Source organism: Serinus canaria, chromosome 1, assembly GCF_022539315.1.
Source record: "Serinus canaria isolate serCan28SL12 chromosome 1, serCan2020, whole genome shotgun sequence".
Classification (NCBI taxonomy): Eukaryota; Metazoa; Chordata; class Aves; order Passeriformes; family Fringillidae; genus Serinus; species Serinus canaria.
The window spans coordinates 101,363,740-101,379,275 of NC_066313.1; the positions used below are offsets into that span (position 1 = coordinate 101,363,740).

Genomic DNA, 15,536 nt, shown 5'->3' on the forward strand with positions numbered 1-15,536 from the left:
AAAAGCTTTTTTAATGGACTTCAATTAGTGGTGCTACCTCACTGAATAGCATTACTTGAAAAGAAAGGAAAACTTAGCCAATTTTCTTTATCAACAAAATCACATTGAAATTGCCATTAGAATGTTGCTTTGAAATGTGTATGCATAAAACAGAGAAGAACCCCACATGTGAGAACAGCAGGTGCAACATATGCATCGGAGACTTGAAAACAAAACAACTAAAACACACACACACACACACAGGCAGAGCTGTCCAACACTAGGGTCTGTTGTTACCCTGTACCTATAGCAGTCAACTTTGTTTCAGGATATTACTTCTTGTAGGATTTTGTTCCATTAATTAGCTCTCTTAGGGTAGTTTGTTTTTCTGATTTCTTTTTAAGCTCTGAAATCATGCATGATCAAGCAATGCTGTAAAGAGAGTTTCATCAAATGCCTTGCCCTGTTTGTGCACCATGCAGCCTGTGTTGTGCAAAAATGGTGTTTTGCCTTCAGCAAACTTCATATACACACATTGTGTTGTTACATTAGGTTAAATAAGGGCTTTGGGAGGTGCTGCATTTCAAATGTTGTGCACTTTTGGTTGTGAGCTTGTTATCTGAGATTTTGACACTTTAGCTTTTGTGTTTCAACCAATACATGTAGGAGAAGCTCAAGTGCAGGAGTACAAAGTTCCCTGCATGGCAGAGCTGTAGAAGGAGCCATATGGATTAAAGACTGACTGAATTGTAGTGCTGTTGAACAAGGGGAAAGTAACCATTTACTCAGAGTGAGTACTATGCTGGAATGCTGCCTGCAGTTCTGGGTACTGCCTTTTAAGAAATTAAAACACTCATGGGCAGTAGATGTGAAGGGAACAAGATTTAGAGACTTGGATAGTTCCACCTCTGAATAATGCTGAAGGCATTTGCCTAGACTGGCAAAAAAAGATACTGGAGACACTGGAAGTCTGCATGTGCTAAAAAGTAAGGTCACTGTAATAAAGGATAATTGGTTGTTCTAACTGAAGAACTGGAGCATTAAAAAATGTCTGTTTTTTATTAAAGTTTAGAATGTGTGCAGGGCAAAAAGTAAAGATTGTAATATTAATGAAAACGGACTGAAGGCTGTAGAGCATCCATTTTAAAAGCTTTAATAAATAGATAGATTTAGTGACATTCTAGGTGTGCTTATTCTGTAGAGGATAAATCAAATCAATTTTTCAGCCACCTCTAGCTGTCAGATTTTGTGATTCTGTATTTACATCATCAGCATGTTTGCTGATGACACAAGAATTTCTGTTTGTGACTAGTTTATCAGGAGGCTTTCCTTTATGAGGTTAAGTTACCAAAACTTAGGTGTCTGTTGCCCTTTCAGATGGCATGAGCTGTCCTAAACACCTGAGTGAGCTTGGCAAATGTAGCAAAGGTCCTTTTAAGCCTGTAATGTCCAGAATGTGTGGGTTGAGGCAGGGTGGTTTTGTAACTTCTGAAACCATCTTTCAGTATTTAGGTAGCTGAATTACAGCTTTTTATGAACTTCAGAGGTTCGAGGTAGATCACAGTATAACAAATAAAGGCTAATGAGTAGTTCTCGTGGAGATCTGGAGTCTCATAATTAACACATCAGTTATCTGATTCTGCCATATGGATATGGCATTCTTGATACTGTTTCATGGCAACTGCAAGTATTGTTTACGATGCTCTAAATGAGCATGAGAACAAATATTTCATAATGAAGCAAATATCAATATCATTCAGGATAACTGTTTGTTAAAAGCTTTGAAATCTTGCACTTACTGTATTCTGTGTAATTAAGTACATAAAATAAGGATGCATGGAATTTATTGCTACTTATTGAGGTGAAGTTCAGCTAGGGCCTTTGACAGTAAGACCTGTCTTCTCTACTGCATCTGACTTTTGAAAAGACATTAAAACTGTATTATCTGATTCAAGAGCAGATTTGTTCTTTTTGGCAGTGTTGGATAGACTGTCTAAGAAAGTCAGATTTACTTTCCTGCTCTGAGATGTCATCTATTCCTAACTTACTGAAGGCTATGCCATTTAATTGCATATTGAGCTGTAATTAGATTTTAAAAAATATTCTTTACAAACTATGTCTTTCAAAAATACTCTGAACTATGTTCATATTTATCTTATGATAACATAGATAAATGTAACAAATTTCACAACTCTTGTGACAGTATTGCATGTTGCTGCTATCTAGCCTTCTCCTAATTTCATGCCTGGTGGTCAGAAAGTATCAGGAATTCTGCTTCTCACTGGGAAAAACCCCCACATTTCTGAGTTGAATTAAGTTTGCATAAAAGTTTTCTGTTCTCTTCTGATTGCATATATCATTGCATATGGAATTTGAGCCTTTATCTAGGACTTTAGGTCCTAGAAGACACTTTAAGTGTCTTTAGGGTTGCATAAATAGAAATAGTTCTTTTATTTAACCAGATTGATTTGCTTAAAGAAAAACCTGGAAGATAATAAGTTTGGACCAAAACCCTTTTTTCAGGCAGTAGCTGTGGGGTGTCTCTGAGTACCTTGCCAAGAGCAGTCTGTGAGGGCTTGGAGCAGCTTCCTCTCTTGGCTCCTTTCCACTGTGCTGTTCCTGTGTGGAGCATGCTCTAGAACAGCACATTTTACACGTTAATGTTACAGGGTATGTGGCTCATAGTACAGAAGGCTATGCCATTTAATTGCAATCCTTTGGTCACTGAATGCCCATCCTTGTCCAAGGGTATGAGGTGATTTAGGCATTTCATGATGGCCCCCATCCATTCTCCCTTAACTAGTGTCACAGGATGTGAGTCTTGCCCGGGTGGAAGTGCCTTTGTTTCAGTACCATCCCAGCAGCTTCTGTTTGGAGCTGAACATGGTCCATGCCTGTCCACCTCAGACACTCAAAAACCATGAAGAACAACAGGGCAGTTGATTTTTAGAAATTGAAGAGTGCCTTGTTGGACTTTCTGTCAGCTGAGGTGGACTTCAGTTTCTGTTCTGGGTAACAGTAGCAGAGGAGAGAAGGGGAGCTAAACTGATCTTTCAAGGAGGTTGGACATCCACAGATGTGCTCTATCAATGTTGGCAGTAGTTCTTCAATTACTGTTTTCTAAAAAGGTGCAATGCTTGTATCAGTTGAACAGAAAACAGCCCCCTGACTATTTGTGGTTTTATCGCTGCTTGTCTGGGGAGAGCCTACTGTGGTATTCTGAGTTTGGGCTCTCTCTCTCTGGGGAAGCCATTTTCTATATTAATGTTGTGGTATTATAGATGTCATCCATGTACTGGCACAACTGCATGTGAGGCCACACAGTGAAGTGAATTGGGAAATGGATGTAGTGGAAGAATAGCCCACTTTGAGCTCTGTGCTCCCTAAAATGTTAGTGTGTGGCCAACAAAGGCAGCAGTGCCCCTGCAATGGAGAGGGTGAGTTGTTGTAGGAGTTGGTGCAGAGACTAAACTAAAGCTGATTTTCAGTGGTCCAAATTCTTTCTGCTCCTAGTGTAGGAATTGGGCAGATGGATGTTCATGAGTTTTACCTTTTTGTGAATGTTGGACAAAATGCTTTGAAGAGATTTTTTACATTGGCATTGTTATAATGAAGCATTTCAGAAGTGTTTCAGTTTCTCTGTTGCCTTCTGTTGCTTAGCAGACCTTAGGAAGCCTCACTGCAGCATTGCCACATTCCTGTCACTGTCAGTAGTATGGGCATTTGTAAAATGGTAGGTTACTTTTACCTTTTTGATAACACAAATGTCTTTTTTAGCTGTAGAGGGGTCAGGTGGAAGTTTTTCTGCAGTTCTGCCAAACAGTGTGATAACAGGAGCCCCAAGATAAGGTGTCCATGCTTGGTGAAGGGTGCAAACGGGCAGAAGTGTTGGAAATTTCCCAGGATGTCACTATCCAGTAAACACAGAGGTTTAAGCTGTGTTTCAAAAATTGAAGGGTTTGTAAAAAATGCTGTTCACATGTGCTCTCAAAGGACACTTAGTGCAGCCTCTACACTCCTGAGTTTCTCTGCTGGTTTTTCTCTTTGTGGCCCTCTCAAGGGAGGGTGTGTGGGGGAGTGTCCTGGAGCTGGCAGCCACTGAGGCTGTCAGCTGCCAGCATGTCTAAGATAACATGCACATGGAACTTGGTAAACAAGAACCTTCCTTTCTGCAGCGTTGCAGTTAAAATAGTGGCTCTGTAAGCAGTTTGAGCTAAGTAAATATTGGAGTACATCTGATTAAGAAGGTGCAGTTTTGTTACTTTTACGTGAAGTGAAATGCTGTTTTAATTAGTTTTGAACTTTGGAAGTAGATATACTTTCTAGTAGAGAAATCTTTCAGAGTGTGAACTTTTACCTCTCTTTCTTGTGATATTTACCTGCCAGTTAGCACTGACTCAAAAAGAGCAGCCATTGAGAAAAACCTCACACCATTGCATTTGTTGCATTTAAAAGGGTTTTACTCTACTCATCACTTTTGTGCTTTTCATCTTTCAGGTAATGTTATCCATAAGAGACACTAAAAAAAATTCCCTTTGTCTTTATATTGACTTTCTTAAGCTTGTTTTCTTGTACTGTAATGATGGATCAAAACAGGCTAATATATATAGGTTATTCGGAAGTTAATTAATGAATGTCACAACACAGGTTATTTTTTGTATTTGCAGAGTGTTTTAGCCTTCATTTATTTAACACCTGTGGTAATGCCTTAAGTATTCTTCTGTTAATGCAGAAACCACTGAAGCTCACTTAACTGAAGTAGCTTCCTTCTAATAATTTCTCATTTGTCAAACCAACTGCATTACTTATTCTTTGTGGTTTTGAAAATACACAGAATTGTGGACAAAAAATGTAATTGGTAAAAAAAATTCAGAGCCCTTCTGGAGTATTCCTAGTTAATCCCATAAAGAGTTTAAAAATTCCTTGATATTGTGTCCCACAGTTTGAGTACAGTAAAAGCTTTGTGGCTTTTGGGGTTGTAGCAGGTAGAGGGACTGTAAGGAATGATTGTTAAGATTAAGGAGGTATATTCTGATTTCTGCTCTGCTACTTTGAAATTTGCCTGTATTCCTCTTGTGTTTTCTCCTTTAAAAGCATCTGCTTAATAGAAACACAAGTGAACTGAGTTATCTTGGAAGATGGAACAGGAGGTTTATTAGTTCAATAATCAGGCATTCCTTTATTATATATTTAGTTTTATGCTGACTAAGCTTCAGCTATGATTTTGCTGGTCTGCAGCAGATAAACCTAAGCCCTTTGCCCTTTGGCATGCTCTGTGCAATTAAGCACTTTTGTAGTGGGATATCAGTGAACAATTTGCCCTCTTGGCATCAGCAATATATTTTGGATAGTGGAGGTATTTAAAAACAAATAGCAGAGCAAACAACAGTTTGGAGAGAGTGTTGTCAGTTCTGTTTCAGATGTGACTGTAAACACTGCTTCCAGCTCTGCTCTTTGCTAGGGCCTTGTTGCTCAGAAACAGAGAAGCAGCACAGGGTACAGCCCGGCACCAGGCCCTGACATCACCTCTCAGAGGTGACAGATCCCGCAGAGTCAAGACTCAATAAACACATAAGGTCTATAAACTTTTTAAGCATTAAATGTTCTAAGCTGCCCAGTCAGCAAGACTGGTGAGTAAGAGAACAGTCATTCTGTACTGTGATAGTATTTAGAATAGGGAATTAGGCAGTTAAAACTTCCCTTTTTTATGCAACAGAGTAGTGTTGAAAGACTGCTGAACTGTTAGTTAACACACAGGCAAAAACTGGTAGCTAGACTTAGGATCAGGAAAAACTAGTAAAAAGGGGTCCTACGTTCCTTTGCAGCTGGCTGTGTAGAGTGGGAGAAATTATTTTTAAAGTGTATCACTTGTTAAGAATGGTATAAAAAAATTACTGTCTTGACTAAGTGGTGCTGAAAAGGAAGGAAACATCTTATTTATATGTAGTGACCAATGGCTGGTCTTTTTTACTTTTTGTGGTCTTTGTTCTTTCCCTTGCTTATTTGCAGGAGGATTGGACTAGATGACCTTTCAATGATTTCTGTGATTCTTTCATTAGCTAGTGTATATTCTGCTTCTGTTAAAAATAATTAATAATTTATTTTCAGAATTTGCTATAAATCTACAAATGTTCTGTTGATGCTTTTTGGAAAAGGATCTGCAGAGTTGCAGATGCAGGCATAGTTGAATAAGTGTTTCAGCTCTGCTTTCTTTGGAAAGCTGCATTTCACCATTTGTACTTTCTATAACAGCATTATATAAACATTGTGGTGTTAACATTGATTTAATATTGGAGAATGTAGCAGAATTAGGTAGTACTGATTTTCCATGTTTCCTCTTTAGAAATCTATTAATAATTGATATTTCAAGTGTGTATGGGTTTGCATATGGGGGGAAAAAGGACGAGCACATTGAACATCATAGGTGTCGAGCAGTCTTGGCAGGAGAAACAGAAATCCTCCAAGCTGTTTCAAAGGAAATGCTTGTTAAAAGCAGTGGGAGTGTTATCTAAAAGTTGCCGAGCTCCGGACGAGAGCTCCGTTGTATTCGCTCTGCCATCCAGTGGTGGCAGAGGAAACTGAACACGAGTGACGCAAATACCTGTCCTGAGATTCTAACTTAGCCCAAGGGATGCCAGGTGAAGGATTCAAAATTCAAAGCATTCAAAATTCACTGCATGGGTTGAGGTGTTGGGAAGAAACCACAAATTTTTCTAAGGAGATCATAAAGGAGGAGGGGTCAGGTTTTTTTTTCTTCTCTGAGTTTCCTTTCCAGTCTCTCAGCTACTGTTAGGAGTTGCAGGGGACGGCAGTTATTGTAGTGCATATGATTGTGGTGAAAGAGAAACTGTTTATCATCAGTGTTGAAGAGAGATTGATTTAATTTCAAGGAATATTTGTGGGAGGAATAACTTTATTTGGGGCTCTAGATGCTTCACAGGTCTTGTGAGTGAGAGGTTGATCAAATACTTCTTTTTAAATAGGCTTGTTTAGGTACTATATTTTTGTATTTTCCCTCTGATATTTGTTACTGACTGGGAGGCATAGTGAACAGATAATATGATTATGCTGTTGTTGAGTTTAATTTTATTTCTTTCTAACAATTTGTTTCTAATTTTGTTTCCTCCAGCTTTTTAGATGTGTTAATTAAAGTCAGGAACAGACACAATGATGTGGTTCCAACCATGGCACAAGGGGTGATTGAATACAAGGAAAAATATGGCTTTGATCCATTTGTTAGCAGTAATATCCAGTATTTTCTAGATAGATTCTACACCAACCGCATCTCTTTCCGTATGCTTATTAACCAACACAGTAAGTAATTGCTTTTCTCTTCCTTGGAAACTCAGTTATTGCTTGTAAACCTGAAGATGAAGCTTTGCTTTTGGTTGGTTTTTTTTTTTTTTTTCCTTACTCATGACTATTCTGTGCTAATTGTGGCAAAAGAGATACTGGCAACTGGTTCATTTGGTACTTGGCAATGATCAGAAGTGAATCCAAAACACCAGTGTGCTTTCTTTTGGAGTTGTCAGTCTTTGTTAGTGTGGCTGTTGCTTTCTAGTCTTAATGGCTGTGGTGGCTTGTGAAGTGATACATAAAGTATTTTTAGGTAGTAGTAGAGTAGCTGTATCTTCCTGCTCACGAAGCTTTCAACATAGTTTGTAGAGCTCATATTTATTTCATAATGAAATGCAAAGGTGCTGTAAATTTTGAATAGGTTAGGTACTATACATACTGTTTTTTCCAGCAAGTTATCTAGACTTCCTTGCCTTCTAAAGAGATGAAGTATTTCTAGCTGAAGTTTTAAATTACATCTCTTGTCTTCCCTTACTTCCTATTTCCTGTTTATGGATAAATGCTGGAATTAGTCATCCTTTGTCATTTGTTCTGTTTCATTTGTTGTTACTAATAAACTCACTTTTTTATATTCATATTACAGAGTGAAGGGAGTTACTTGCACAGCTCCTATTAACCAGTATGTGCAACCATGCAGAAAGTGATCTGTGTAAAGTTAAGGACAGTCTTCTGATCTGCTTTAATGTGTCTTGTGCCTTTTAGCTCTAGAGCTTCATTCTCTGCTCAGTGTTTTTGCTTTTCTGAGCTCTTAGAAATTGTTGTATGCTGCAGATAATGCAGATGCTGGAGTATGAGGTGTTTTACGACAAGTTTTGTGTCTTTCCAGTAACCTTTCATGTGACTAACAAATGCCTTGCTGTGTGTGTTCAGATAACTTGAATGTGGCAAAGCACAGAAAGTTAGATAAATCTACAGATTTTTCTTTACTTGCACCTGAGCAGAGAAGTGACAGACATAAAACCAAGTTAAAAGGCTTTCAAATAAGAGTTTTAACAATAGACTACAAACATTGTCCTAATATAATTCTTGGGCTGAGTGCTATTGTAATTTGCAGTACTCCTAAAATATTAAACTTGATTCATTGAACTGAACTAGCTTTTCCTATGGATCCTCCTCTTTAATTGTTTGGAGCTTAAAACTGCTTGTAGATGCTTAAAGTTTGGTTAACCTTGTATAATTGTCTGTGTGTTAGCAGTGTTAGTGGTCCATCTGTGATGGCAAATACTCATCTTGAAACACTGAAGAAAAAGATAATGGGAAAGCAGAATGCAAATCCAGGTTTTTGCATGGTTTGCATTTCTTTTCCTACATTCCTGGCAGACAGTTTCCTCCAGAACTGTTCTGCAGGACACAGTGCCCAGTGTGTGAGCTTGCTGTGCCCAGGGTAGGAAAAGCTTTCAGAGCTAGACGTTTGTTCACCTCATGCTGCACCTGCTTCATGTTGGAGCTCACTAACTTGCTAAAATGGCAGAAAATCACTCCTGAAATAAAGTACAAAGTCTTTCTACTTCTTTGGGAGTTTTCTTTAAACTCTTGGTGAAGGGTCTGGTGGGTACCAGACCCGTGTGCAAAGAGGGAGTGGGGTCATACATTTCCAGGGAGAAAGTCGAGTGAGACCTCTGTGCCAGCTGCGAAATTGCAGCTTAGGTGAGTGTAAAAGGCTTCTAATGATGCCTTACAGTTCCACAGTCCTTTTTACTGTAATGTTTTCATTGTTGTGAGTGCTCTGTTCTGACATAACAGTATGAATGGAGTGTTTTACATTTTAATTTTATCCAATTTTTGATAATCTGCTTTGAAATTTAAGTTTTCACCTTCACCCTCCCACATCATGACTTCTGTTTTAACTAGTCTTGACTGTAAAAACTGAAAATGAAAAAAAAGGGAGGGAAGATGAGCAGTTAGACAAGTAGTCTTCTTAAACGAGGATTCTGGCACTTTGCTGGAGTATCTTTTTACAAAATGATGCAGTATCCAGTAAATCTCAGATACATCAGATTCCAGCTTTCTGGCCTGCCTCAAGGGTAATAAATAATTTACTACCATTTCTTTTTTATTTTAGCACTTCTGTTTGGTGGAGATATTAATCCTGCTCATCCCAAACATATTGGAAGTATTGATCCTAATTGTGATGTGGCAGAGGTAGTTAAAGGTAAGATGAAGTTAGTATTTTTGTTATTTAAATCCCCTAACTTAAAATATTCAGAAATATTATATTGAGATACAAGAAACTGAAGGTGATTTAAATCCATTTCTTCATTTTTTTTATTTTATTAAATGAAAGTTCTGCTCATAATAAAGCCCTGCTTATTGAGACTTTCTCATGTCCTCATTATTGAAAAGAGAGAATCTTTTGGTCTGTTAACAGAACTAACAACACAATTTGATTTTAATAGTTTTAATCTGTACTTTGAAATACCAGTTGAAATGTCTAAATGTTTTGTTAAACTCTAGATGTTTTCTTCCTGAAATACTTAGAAGCAGGTTCTCACGTACTGCTTTTGTATCACATGCTGGTATTACAGAAAACTAAGAGTAAGTGAAATTTCAATTTTGTTCAGCTAGGCCTTTTAGTAAAATGTCCTCAGGTGTGCAGCTATCCCAGTGAAACTCCACATTTTTCTGTCATCTGATCATACACAGCCTGTTCTGTGGCCTGCAGAAGACATGGATGTGATGGTTGTACCTGACTGATCTGGCACAGTCACAGTGCAAGTCCTGTTTGCTCTGTGTTGTGAATGTTTAGATGCTTTCAGAATGTTAGCAAGGAGGCAAGAGGCAATGCTGTCTGCTTCAAGAACATCTCCATGGAACGTTCATGCTCTGGGTGTGTCTATTTGCAAATGCAGGTCATGCTGTAGGAGAGAATTCCAGGCTCTGTCCTTTGCTGCTGTTTGTGCAGCTGCAGAGGGGGTTAGAATGTGTTTCTCCCCTTCACTTTCTCTCAGCCTTTGAAGTGAGAGGGAAACCTTTCTTATCTCAAAGTCTGACCTGCATGATAGCTCACTTCGTAATGCTTTTTACAGCTTTTTTCCTAGCTCTTCTTGGCTCCTAAGGTGGCCTTTTTCAGCAGCTTTTTTTTCTTTTGACTGACCTTATTCCGCTTTGGCCTCAACATTTTGTATGTTACAGCCATGTTGTTTATTTAGCTTTGTCTTCTAATAGCAATATTTGAATCAATTTTGATTATCAGATTCACAGTTGCTGCCTTTGACAGGGGGGTGCATAGTGTCAGAAGGTGCTAAGTTCAGTTGTCAAACAAGTAGCTAAAATAGACATACACAACACTGACCAAACAGTTCCAATGTTGCCTTTGAAAGAAACAAAATGGCCTTAAAGACAGAGGCTGTATAGTCCTGTCAAGGTGATCGAGGCTTTTTCCTTGTAGAATTGGTGGAAGGATTAATTTATGTTCTGTATGCTGTGCTAGCTCCCAAATGTTCTGGTTGATAGGCAGCATTCTGAGCAGTTGATCAGTTAAAATGTTGATTTTGGTACTGTATGTTGCAGCTATAAGTCCTGTATGCCCTTCAAAACAATATAGAAATTATTAAAACAGCCACATCTTGCTTCAAGCAACTACACCAAGTGCTGTGTCTGTGCTGCCTGAGCTGGCCCTCTCTGTCTTGCTGACTGACCTGCAACAAGTCTTTTGAGCCGACAGCGAATTCAGGTTGTTTTCTGGAGCCAGGATTTTAGATTTACCAATAGATCTCACTGTTATTGCTACCTAATTTCCATCCACACCCATGAAGCATGCTTTGAATGTCACAGTCTCTTCCACAGTCATAGGACTCTGCCAGAGTGTTGCCTTTTCGAGGAACATGTTAGACTGCACTCAGACTGTTTGACCCAGATTTGCTAAGAAAACAGTAAGAAATCTTTCAAATACAGAATTACAGAATGGGTCAGGTTGGAAGGGAGCACAGCAAGTCATGTTGTCCAACTTCCCTCCCTGCTCAAGCAGGGCCATCCCAGAGCACATGGCACAGGATTCTGCCCAGGTGGTTCTTGACAATCTCCAGTGAAGGAGATTCCACACTCTGTCTGGGCAATCTGTGGCAGTGCTCCTTCCCTGCAGAGGAATGAAGTTCTTCCTCATGTTCATGTGGAGCTTCCTGTGCATCAATTTCTGCCTCTGGTCCTATTGCTCAGCGTCACAGAAAAGAGCCTCCAAAAGGCTCCATCCTCTTGGCACCTCCCCTGCTGATACTTTTAGACAGTGATGGGCTTCCCTCTCAGTTGTCTCTTCTCAAGGCTGAGCAGGCCCAGTTCCCTCAGACTTTCCTCATAAGAGAGATGTTCCAGTCTCTTCATCCTTGTTTCCTTTCACTGGAGCCCAGAGCTGGACACAGCCCTCCAGACACGCCTCACTGGGGCTGAGTGGAGGGGCAGGGTCACCTCCCTGAGGTGCTGGCACTGCTGTCCCTAATGCACCCCAGGACCCCAGTGGCCCTCTTGGCCCCAGGGCACTGCTGGCTCATGGACAGCTCACTGTCCACCAGGACCCCCAGGCCCTTCTCTGCAGAGCTGCTTCCCAGCAGGTCAGCCCAGCCTGTGCTGGTGCCTGGGCTGGTCCTTCCCCAGGGCAGACCCTGCATTTGCCTTCTCTGAATTTCAGACCATTCCTCTGCCCATCTCTCCAGCCTGTCCAGGCCCTTCTGAAGGGCTGCCCAGCTCTCGGGGGTGTTGGCCACTCCTCCCAGCTCTGTCTGCAGGGAGCTCACTGGGGAGGCCTCTGCCCCAAGGCACTGATGAATAAGTTAAATAATACTGGGCCCAGTATTGAACCTTAGAGGGCACCTCTAGTGACAAAGGGTTACTTAAACTTTCTACCTGTGTTTCAACAATACATAAAGCCTGATTTGGTCTGTGGGGAGGTTTTTGCAAGGGGAGTTATTTTTGGTTCAGTGGGAAGAAATGAAGAATCTTCTCCAGCTTTTCCCCCAAGAGACCTTGAAAATTAAGTGTTGTAAATAGTATTTTGTTTGGAGAACCTGAATTTGTGGCTGTAATGTCATCCTTTTTTATTTTAGATGGAAAGAACAAGTATTAAATTGTGATTAGGAAATAAAAAATAAATAGATTTTATGGTCAGCCTAAGATTACATCCTTCTGGTTTTCAAGCCCTGAACAAAAAAGAAAAATAGCTTCTCTTCAGTACTGTGCTTTTCTTTGTAGAGCTTTAGATAGAATTTTCCCCTTCCTGACAACTGGGCTATGAGTGTAGAGAGAAAAGGGGATTAGATTGGATACCAGCTTTATGCTTGTAAGCTAGTGCTCAAAGTGAGTGTTCTGTTTGTGGCCCTTCACAGGGAGGATGGATGCTGCTGGTCATCACTAGAGGATTTTGATAAATCAGTGTTTGTTCTGTTGTTTTGTAGATGCTTATGAAACGGCTAAGATGTTATGTGAACAGTACTATACAGTGGCACCTGATCTGGAAGTTGAAGAATTCAATGGTAATTATGAAATTAATTTAACTGATTTGTGTAAGAAAATGCATTTCTGGTATCTGTGATTCCTAGTTTTGTTATGTAATTGTAAGTTAAAATTTGAGCTATGCAGTTACTTTTGTTCTAATGTGTCTGTGTGGGCACCTGAACTATAGTTTATCATCATGATATGTACTTCTTTATGCTGAAAGCAGAGCTTTATCTGCTAAATTCACTGTCACTTTAAAGAAAATAAACCAAGACTCCTTGTAACTGAGAAGGAAACGTTTCTGCCTTCTCATCTTCTAACAGAGCTGAAATTTGTTTTATTCTGAAATATGCTTATAAACCCATGAATTCCACTCTCAACACAGTAGTGAGCCCTTCTGTGTAAGATGGCAAAATTGGAATTTTTATTAGGTAGTCTGTGCTTTAAATCCTATCATAAACCTCTCATGGAGATTTGTTTCAAGTTGATTGCAGAGATGCTAATTGGATGACACCAAACTGATGAGACAGGCTGTGTCAGCACATTGACTGCTTTTTGTTCATTATTTTATTGACAAAAGGGAGCTTCTTTTTTTTATTTAAAAAAATTTTCCTGAGTGATCCTCTCCCAGATTTTGGACAGCAGCCAAACATAAGACTAAGATGGTTCCAAACTTCAGCAGAAGAATTGTCAAAGTCTCAGAAATAGGTAACACTCAATGGGAGAGTGTGATACTTGGAATGTGTGTTGCTCAAAGTACTACTGAGTAGTGTAGAAATATGTCTCTACACAAGGTGATGCTGTCAGCAATGATGCATTGCCACCCATCTCTCCCAAAGCCAAAGGACCTGACCTTCCCCTTTTAAACCAAGTGATTCTAGAGATATAAGTCCTGAGTGTTGCAGCAGAATCAATCAATGTAAAATTCATCTGAAGGAATAACTAAAAAGATCCAGCAGTAGAGAAAGTGAGTTGCTGGAGCTAAAAAAGAAAAAGTGAATAAAGAATTACGTGTTTTCTTTAAATCAGCTTATTATCAATATGGGGAAAGCAGCTTTGTAAATTACCTTGCAAGAGCAACAATGACTCATTTTCTATCTCTGTACCTCAAACAAGTGTGAGTCAGTTTGCCTTGGTTTCAGTGAAGCGTAAGGGAATGGGAGTATGGACAGACAAAAATAACAGAATAAAATATCAAGTTGCCTTGCAGAGCATTGTTTTGGTCTTCTCCTTTTCCTGGGAGTTTTCATTACCATGTTTCTTAAAATAATGGCTGGGATTATTACCAGCCCTTAGTGCCAAAAGGAATGAAGTTGACTTCAGTCATGTTCTTTGTGCGTATTTAAATCTTCCTGGAATTTATGAAGCAGACAGTTTGAGACTTCCCTTCAGTCTGAACTGCTGCTCAGTCTGACACTCTGTAACTGCATAATTTAATGCCAGTAGATACTTGAATGTTCAGTGATGACTTCATCTTCAGCCCCAGAAATGTCCTGGAATGTATTAAATGCAGCTGTATTATTTCCTGCCCAATCAATCAATGAGCACTCTGGCATTCAGACCTGTGCCAAGCCATACCCCTCTGCTGAAACACAGTGGGACAGCAGTGGACAAACAATTTAGTGATGGCTTGCAATAGGGAAGCTGGGATATTGTTTGAAGGATATTTGAAATTTTTTGTGAATACTTATATTTTGTGTGTTTTAATGAAGGGAAAATATGTAGTTGATTTTGGAATATTTAAACAGTGGTTTTTTCTTTACTGTAAGAATCTTTCTGTGCAGCAAATATTATGCTTAAATAGTATGTGAGCATGTGAAAATTTCCCACATAAGTAGGAATGTTTTCTTGGTTAGTGTACATTGTTGTAGGAAACCAGCCATTGCTTAGTGAAGTTTTGTATCTAAACAATGTCTGCTGACTGGATGGATTTGAAGATCATAATTATAATGTGTTCTTTCAGGTGATAGCAGTGACTAAAATTTATGGTTTTACTTCATGGAACTAATTTTGCACTGGGAAAAGTAGAACATGCTTACATACTTGTCTGTGCCTACATGTTTGTGTTACTCTGGTAAACAGCAACGCTACAAAATACTGTTTTGAAGAAAATTATTTGACTCTTTTCTCTTTTTTTTTTAGCTAAAGCTCCAAACAAGCCTATTCAAGTAGTCTATGTACCTTCTCATTTGTTTCATATGTTATTTGAATTATTCAAGGTAGGTTGCACTTGTTGATATTTGGGAGGGTTTTGTGACCCTATTACTGTTGAAATTGTGATTCCTTTCAGTTACAGCCCTTAAATGTTATTTCAATTTTCCTCTTTTAAGCTTATTCTTAAGTTTCAAATGCTCTTCAGTTGTTTAAAAGCCAGACTTAAATCCCTCCTTTATGACCCTGTGTACTTAAAAACTGCCTGGTTTCCCACTTCTCCTGTTGTGCTTTTGTAGCTTTTTTGATTGACTTAGAACACTCATGACAGTCTAGGTCTGCAGTGATGGAATATTCATAACCTTGCAGTTTTTATGAGCTTGTTTCTTCATTGCATATTTGAGGACTAGGATCAGTGATCCTAACCTACTTCAGGTTAGGATCGGTGTCTTTATTGTGAAAACAGGCCCTGTATCTTTGAATAGTGTAGATGACATGCTTTGTTCTGGTTTTGTGTTTTCTGAATAATTGGAACAAGAGTGCAAATGGAACATGTGAGACCTGTTATATCATTTGAAAGAAGAGAGGAGGTCTCTAGGTGGTGCAGCTGAACACCAGAAGTTGAG

General features: G+C 39.1%; 1 protein-coding gene across 5 annotated transcripts in view; it reads left to right on the plus strand.

Annotated features, from left to right (window-relative positions):
• PDK3 (pyruvate dehydrogenase kinase 3) overlaps positions 1–15,536 on the plus strand; it is a 51,376-nt gene that overhangs the window by 25,945 nt on the left and 9,895 nt on the right. For 4 of the 5 annotated variants that reach the window (XM_030234271.2, XM_050979615.1, XM_050979610.1 and 1 more), the window contains exons 4-7: positions 7,109–7,293; positions 9,398–9,487; positions 12,720–12,797; positions 14,902–14,978. In XM_030234271.2, the coding sequence (XP_030090131.1) occupies positions 7,109–7,293; positions 9,398–9,487; positions 12,720–12,797; positions 14,902–14,978 (430 nt within the window). The remainder of the gene's footprint in view (positions 1–7,108; positions 7,294–9,397; positions 9,488–12,719; positions 12,798–14,901; positions 14,979–15,536) is intronic. The other variant, XM_050979603.1, reaches the window with a different exon arrangement.